General features: G+C 37.9%; 1 protein-coding gene across 1 annotated transcript; it reads left to right on the forward strand.

Annotated features, from left to right (window-relative positions):
- Window positions 1–3,263: 3,263 nt before the first annotated feature.
- On the forward strand, window positions 3,264–8,177 carry LOC137331172 (putative uncharacterized protein DDB_G0286901; the record flags this gene model as incomplete). Its single annotated transcript, XM_067994771.1, has 5 exons — window positions 3,264–3,437; window positions 3,776–3,952; window positions 5,249–5,408; window positions 5,452–5,618; window positions 7,761–8,177. Coding segments are annotated over 5 exons (1,095 nt in total), but the record flags the coding sequence as incomplete, so codon positions are not given.
- Window positions 8,178–9,434: the final 1,257 nt, after the last annotated feature.

Genomic DNA, 9,434 nt, shown 5'->3' on the forward strand with positions numbered 1-9,434 from the left:
AACAACATTTAGAACATCAGCAACGCCAATCAACATCAACATCATCAACATGAACATCAAAAACAACATCAACATCATCAACAACAGCAACAACATCATCATCAACAACAACATGAACAACAATATTAACAACATCAATAATAACATTGACAACATCAACAGCATCATTATCAACAACATCATTAACATCATCAACATCTTCATCAACACCAACATCAACATTATCAACATCATTATCAACATCATCAACATCAACATCAACATCAACAACATCAACATCAACAACATCAACATCAACATCATCAACATCAACAATATCAATAGCAACATTATCAATGTCAACATTATCAACATCAACATCATCATCAACTTCATCATCAACACCAACATCATCAACATTAACATCAACATGAACAACATTAACAACAACATCAACATCACCAACATCAACATCATTAACATCAACAACATCAACATCAACATCAACAACATTATCAACAACATTAACAACATCAGCAATGTCAAGCAACAACACTGACAACATCATCAACAACATTCTCATCAACATCAATGTCAACATCATCAACATCAACAACATCAATATCGACATCATCAACAACATCAAAAAACATCAGCAACATCAATCAACACTGACAACATCATCAACATCATCATTATCAACATCATTAAAATCAACATAATCAACATCAACAATATAATCAACACCAACAACATTCTCATCAACATTAACAACATCAACATCATGAACACATTAACATCAATAACACATCAACATCAACATCATCATCAACAACATCATCAACATTAACATCAACATCAACAACCACATCAACATTAGTAACAACATCATCATCATCAACATCATCAATAACATCATTATCGACATCAACATCAACATCATCAACAGCATCATCAACATCAACAATATCAACGTCATCATCAACATCAACATCAACAACATCAACAACATCATCAATATCAATATCACCAACATGAACATCAAAAACAACATAATCAACATCAACAACAACATCAACATCATCATCATCAACATCATCATCAACATTAACAACATCAACATCAACAACATGAACAACAACATTAACAACATCAATATCATTGACAACATCAACAACATCATTAACATCATCAACATCATCATCATCATCAACATCAACAGCAACATGAACAACAACAATATTAACAACATCAATAACAACATCGACAACAACATCAACAATTCATCAACAACAACATCATCAACATCATCAACATTAACATCATCAACATCATCAACAACCACATCAACATTATCAACATCACCATCAACATTATCATCAACAACATCAACATCAACATTATCAACATCATCAACATCAACATCATCATCAACGCCAACATCATCAGCAACAACATTAATATCAACATCAACATGAACATTAACAACATCAACAACAACATCATCAACATCATCATCAAAATTGGCTTGACGACAGAAGACAGAGGGTGGTTGTAGAGGGTTGTTTTTCAAACTGGATGCCTGTGTCCAGCGGTATGCCTCAGGGATCGGTGCTGGGTCTGCTGTTATTTGTTATTTATATTAATGATTTGGATGAGAATTTAGGAGGCATGGTTAGTAAGTTTGCAGATGACACCAAGATTGGTGGCATTGTGGACAGTGAAGAAGGTTATCTAGTATTGCAACGGGATCTTGATAAATTGGGCCAGTGGGCTGATGAATGGCAGATGGAGTTTAATTTAGATAAATGTGAGGTGATGCATTTTGGTAGATCGAATCGGGCCAGGACCTACTCCGTTAATGGTAGGGCGTTGGGGAGAGTTATAGAACAAAGAGATCTAGGAGTACAGATTCATAGCTCCTTGAAAGTGGAGTCACAGGTGGATAGGGTGGTGAAGAAGGCATTCGGCATGCTTGGTTTCATTGGTCAGAACATTGAATGCAGGAGTTGGGATGTCTTGTTGAAGTTGTACAGGGCATTGGTGAGGCCACACTTGGAGTACTGTGTACAGTTCTGGTCACCCTATTATAGAAAGGATATTATTAAACTAGAAAGAGTGCAGAAAAGATTTACTAGGATGCTACCGGGACTTGATGGTTTGACTTACAGGGAGAGGTTAGACAGACTGGGACTTTTTTCCCTGGAGAGTAGAAGGTTAAGGGGTGATCTTATAGAAGTCTATAAAATAATGAGGGGCATAGATAAGGTCGATAGTCAAAATCTTTTCCCAAAGGTAGGGGAGTCTATAACGAGGGGGCATAGATTTAAGGTGAGAGGGGAGAGATACAAAAGGGTCCAGAGGGGCAATTTTTTCACTCAAAGGGTGGTGAGTGTCTGGAACGAGCTGCCAGAGGCAGTAGTAGAGGCGGGTACAATTTTGTCTTTTAAAAAGCATTTGGACAGTTACATGGGTAAGATGGGTATGGAGGGATATGGACCAAGTGCAGGCAATTGGGACTAGCTTAGTGTTATAAACTGGGCGACATGGACATGTTGGGCCGAAGGGCCTGTTTCCATGTTGTAACTTCTATGATTCTATGATTCTATGATCAACATCTTCAACATCAATAACATCATCATCATCAACACCATCATCATCAACATTACCAACATTAACATCAACATGAACAACATTAACAACATCAACATCAACAATTCATCAACATCAACAACATCATCATCATCAAAATTAACAACGTCAACATCAACATCATAAACAACCACATCAACATTATCAACAACATCATCAACATCATCAACAACATCAACATCAACATCAAAATAATCAACATCAACAACATCAACATCACCATCAATAAAATCATCAACATCAACATCATCAACAACATCACCATCAACATCAATATCATCAACAACCAAATCAACATCAAGAACAACATCAATGACATCATCAACATCACCATCAACATCAACATCATCAACATCAACAACAATAGCAACACCAACAATAGCATCGCCATCAATAATAGCAACATCTATCAACAACAGCAACAACACCATCAACAATAGCAACAACACCATCAACAATAGCAACACCAACAATAGCAACACCATCAATAATAGCAACAACACCATCAACAATAACAAAACCAACAACACCAACACCATCAATAATAGCAATAACACCATCAACAATAGCAACAACACCATCAATGACAGAGACATAACCATCAACTAAAGCAACACCACCAAGAATAGCAAATCACCATCAACAATAGCAACAACACCATCATCAATAGCAACAACACCATCAACAATAGCAACACCAACAATAGCAACACCATCAATAATAGCAACAACACCATCAACAATAGCAACACCAACAATAGCAACACCATCAATAATAGCAACAACACCATCAACAATAGCAACACCATCAAAAATAGAGACATAACCATCAACTAAAGCAACACCACCAAGAATAGCAAATCACCATCAACAATAGCAACAACACCTTCAACAATATAACTGCAACTTCAGCAATGGCAACAACAACATCAATAGAAAAAAACATCAACATTAGCAACACCATTAACAATAGCAACAACACAATCAACAATAACAACAACACAATCAACAATAGCATCAACACAAACTTCAATTGTAAGAGAACCACTGACAAAAGCACCTTCAACAACAATAGCAACACCATCAATAATAGCAACAACATGGTCAGCAATGGCAAAGCCACCAACCACAGCCACACCATCAACAATAGCAACTTCATAAACAATAGCAACGACAACATCAACAATAACAACATCACCATCAACAATAGCAACAACACCATTGACAATAACAACAACACTATTATCGTTATCAACAACACCATCAATAACATCAACAATACAATAACCAATAACAGCATGATCAACAATAGCAGCAACACCATCTACAATGACAATACCATCAACAATAGCTACAACGTCTTCTACAATATAACTGTAACTTCAACAACGGCAACACTACCACCAACAATAGAAATAACATCAGAGAGGGTTGATAAGGGCAATGCGGTTGATGTGGTGTATATGGACATTCTAAAGGCATTTGATAAAGTGCCTCATAATAGGCTTGTCATCAAGATTGAATCCCATGGAATAAAAGGGGCAGTAGCAACAAGGATACAGAATTGGCTAAGTAACAGGAAACAGAGAGTAGTGGTGAATGGTTGTTTTTCAGACTGGAGGAAGGTATATAGTGGTGTTCCCCAGGGGTCAGCACTAGGCCCACTGCTTTTCTTGGTGTATATTAATGACTTGGACTTGGATGTACAGGGCACAATTTCCAACTTTGCAGATGACACAAAATTTAGAAGTGTAGTTAACAGCGAGGAGGTTAGTGATAGACTTCAAGAGGACATAGACAGGCCGGTGGAATGGGGGGACACATGGCAGATGAAATTTAACACAGAGAAATGTGAGGTGATACATTTCAGTAGGAAGAATAAGGAGAGGCAATATAAGTTAAGGGGCACAATTCTAAAAGTGGTACAGGAACAGAGAGATCTAGGGGGTGTATGTAGACAACTCATTGAAGTTGGCAGGGCAGGTTGAGAAAGTGGTTAAAAAAGCATATGGGATGCTGGGCTTTATAAATAGAGGCATAGAGTACAAAAGCAAATAAGTCATGATAAACCTTTATAAAACACTGGTTTGGCCACAACTGGAGCATTGTGTCCAGTTCCATGCACGACACTTTAGGAAGGATGTGAAGGCCTTAGAGAGAGGAGAGGAGGCAAAAGAGATTTCCAGGGATGAGGGACTTTAGTTACATGGATAGACTGGAGAGGCTGGGATTGTTCTCCCTGGAACAGAAAAGGTTGAGAGGAGATTTATTAGGGTTATTCAAAATCATGAAGGGTCTAGATAGAGTAGATAGAGAGAAACTGATCCCATTGGTGGAAGGTTCAAGAATCAGAGTACATAGCTTTAAGTTGATTGTCAAAAGAACCAAAGGTGACATGAGGAAAAACTTTTTTACACAGCGAGTGGTTTGGATCTGGAATGCACTGCATGAGGGGGTGGTGGAGGCAGATTCAGTCATGGCTTTCAAAAGGAAACTGGATAAGTACTTGAAGGGAAAAAAATAGCAAAACCATCAACAAAAGCAACACCATCACCAAATGGGACAACACCACCAACAATAGCAACAAGACCAATACTAATAGAAACACGAACACCAACAATAGCAATGACAATAATAATAGCAACACCAACAACAGCAACAATAACAACATGATAAACAACAGCAATAAAACCACCACTATCAACAACAGCAACAATTCAATTAACAATAGAAACAACACCATCAACAATATCAACAACAGCAATAATACCAACAACAGCAAAAATGTAAGTAACAGCAAAACCATTGACAATTGAAAGAGACAACAGTAGAAACAATACAATCAACAATAGTAACAACACCATCAACAATAGCTACATGAGCAATAGCATCATCAACAACAACAATAGTAACAACACCGTCAACAATAGCAACACCATCCGAAATAGCAACAACACTATCAACAATAGCAACAACACCATCAACAAAGCAACAACACAACCAACAATAGCAACATCAGCAAAAAGAGCAACAATAGCAACACCATCAAGAAAGTGACAATACCATCAACAATAACAGCAAAACAATCAATAACAAAAACACTATCAAAGTAAGAACAACATCAATAGCAACATCAACATCAACAATAAAAACAACACCATCAACAATAGCAACAACACCATCAATGGCAACAACACCATCAATAGCAACATCATCAACAATAACAACACATCAATAGTTGTAACAAAACCATAACATTAGCAACACCACCAGCAATAACATCACCAACAATGACAATTGTAACATCACTGATGCCAACAACAACTTCAACAACATCAATGATACCATCAACAAAAGCAACATCAACTAATACAACACTATCAACAATAGCAATAGCAATATCAACAAAAGTAACGATAGCAACAACACCATCAACAATAGCAACACTATCAGTAATAGCAACAACACCATCAACAGCAAAATCAAAATCAAGAATAGCAATGACACCATTGATAATAGCAACATCAACAATAGAAAAACCATCAACAATGACAACACCATCAACAATAGCAACAACACCATCAATATTACTAACAAAACCATAACAACAGCAACAACACCAACAACAGCCCCAATGCCATCCATTCACAACCCCTCAGATAATGAAGCAGTCCGAGTCTGCATGCAGCAAGTCCTGGACAACATCTAGGCTTGGGCTCATAAGTGGCAAGTAACATTCACGCCAGACAAGTGCCAGGCAATGACTATCTCCAACAAGAGAGAGTCTAACCACCTCCCCTTGACATTCAATGGCATTACCAAAGCCGAAGCCCCCACCATCAACATCCTGGGGATCACGATTGGCCAGAAACTTAACTAGAACAGCCATATGAATACTGTGGCTACAAGAGCAGGTCAGAGGCTGGGTATTCTGTGGGGAGTGACTCACCTCCTGACTCCCCACAGCCTATCCACCATCTACAAGCACAAGTCAGGAGTGTGATGGAATACTCTCCACTTGCTTGAATGAGTTCAGCTCCAACAATACTCAAGAAGCTCGACACCATCCAGGACAAAGCAGCCCACTTAATTGGCACCCCATCCACCACCCTAAACATTCACTCCCTTCACCACCGGCACACTGTAGCTGCAGTGTGTACCATCCACAGGATGCACTGTAGCAATGCGTCAAAGCTTCTTCGACAGCATCTCCCAAACCCGCGACCTCTACCACCTAGAAGGACAAGAGCAGCAGGCACATGGGAACAACACCACCTGCACGCTCGCCTCCAAGTCACACACCATCCCGGCTTGGAAATATATCGCCGTTCCTTCATCATTGCTGGGTCAAAACCCTGGGACTCCCTTCCTAACAGCACTGTGGGAGAACCTTCACCACACGGACTGCAGCGGTTCAAGAAGGCGGCTCACCACCACCTTCTCAAGTTCAATTAGGGATGGGCAATAAATGCTGGCCTTGCCAGCGACGCCCACATCCCATGAATGAAGAAAAAAAAACAACATCAACAATAGCAGCAAGACCTTCAACAATATAAACACCATCAACATCAAAATCAACATCATCAATAGCAACAACACTATCAACAAAAGCAACAGCATCACAAAAATAAACAACACCATCAACAATAGCAACACATCAACATCAGAAATATCAGAAACAACACCAACAACACAATCAACATTAACAACACCATCAACAACAACAGTAAAACACAATCAACAATAGCAACAACTGCATCAATAATATCAACAATAGCAACAACACCATTAACAGCAAAAACTGTCAACAATAAAAACATTAACATTGGCAGTGAAACATTCAACAATGGCAACAGTAACATCAATTAATACAACACCATGAACAACAACACTATCAACAATAGGCACATAAGCAATAGCAACAACATCAACAACAGCAAAGAAAGCAACAACACCATCAAAAATAGCAACCCCATCAGCAATAGCAACAACACCATCAGCAATAGCAACAACACTATCAATAATAACAATACATCAACAAAGCAACAACATCACAAACAGAAACATCACCAACAATAGCAACACCATCAACAATAGCAACAACACCATCAAAAATAACAAATCCATTAGCAAAACAACAAAGCCATCAACGGCAACATCAACATCAACAATAGCAACAACAGCATCACCAATAGGAACACCTTCACCAACAGAAACAATAACAACCACAGCAACTTCACCATCTATATTACCAACATCGTCAACACCATTAACAATTTCAACATCAACAATAGCAACAACAGACTCAACAACAGCAACAACAACAGCAACAACAAAACAATCAAAAGTGGCAGCAACATCAGCAACAATTGCAACATCAACAACACCATCAACATAAACAAAAACAAAAGCAACATCACATATATAAACAACACCACCAACAATAGCAATACTACCAACAAAGCAACAACGCCATCAACAACAGCAACAACACCAATAATAATAGCAACATCAACAATAGCAATAACACCATCAACTATAACATGATCAACAACAGCAACAACTCAATTAAGAATAGCAAAAACACCATCAACAAAAGCAACAACATGATCAACAAAAGCAACAACAGCATCAACAATAGCAATGACACCATCAACAATGTGGAGATGCCGGTGATGGACTGGGGTTGACAATTGTAAACAATTTTACAACACCAAGTTATAGTCCAGCAATTTTATTTTAAATTCACAAGCTTTCGGAGATTTTCTCCTTCCTCAGGCAAATGTTTGAGGAAGGAGAAAATTTGCCTGAGGAAGGAGAAAATCATTTGCCTGAGGAAAAAAAACATTTGCCTGAGGAAGGAGAAAATCTCCGAAAGCTTGTGAATTTAAAATAAAATTGCTGGACTATAACTTGGTGTTGTAAAATTGTTTACAACCATCAACAATAGCAACAGCAACATCTACTAGTGTAACGCCAACAATAGCAACATGAGCAATAGTGATAACAACAACATCAACAATAGCAATGACACCATCAACAATGTGGAGATGCCGGTGATGGACTGGGGTTGACAATTGTAAACAATTTTACAACACCAAGTTATAGTCCAGCAATTTTATTTTAAATTCACAAGCTTTCGGAGATTTTCTCCTTCCTCAGGCAAATGTTTGAGGAAGGAGAAAATTTGCCTGAGGAAGGAGAAAATCATTTGCCTGAGGAAAAAAAACATTTGCCTGAGGAAGGAGAAAATCTCCGAAAGCTTGTGAATTTAAAATAAAATTGCTGGACTATAACTTGGTGTTGTAAAATTGTTTACAACCATCAACAATAGCAACAGCAACATCTACTAGTGTAATGCCAACAATAGCAACATGAGCAATAGTGATAACAACAACATCAACAATAGCAACAACACCATCAATAATAGCAAAATTAACAATAGCAATACTATCAAAAAAGCTACAACATCTTCAACAATAGTAGCAATGCCATCAACAGCAACATCACTATCAACAAAGCAACAACACCATCAACAATAAAAACACCATCAATAATAACAACAACACCATCAACAAAAGCGACATCACAAAAAGAAACACCACCAAAAATAGCAACGCCATCAACACCCAAAACAACACCAACAACAACAACACCATCAACAACAGTAGAAACACAATCAACAATATCAACAATAGCAACACCATTAACAACACCATCAACAATAGCAATAACAACATCAACAGTGACACCATCAATAATAGCAATAGCAACATTAATTAATACAACACCATGTACAATAAG

The sequence above is a fragment of the Heptranchias perlo genome, chromosome 13 (assembly GCF_035084215.1).
Source record: "Heptranchias perlo isolate sHepPer1 chromosome 13, sHepPer1.hap1, whole genome shotgun sequence".
Classification (NCBI taxonomy): Eukaryota; Metazoa; Chordata; class Chondrichthyes; order Hexanchiformes; family Hexanchidae; genus Heptranchias; species Heptranchias perlo.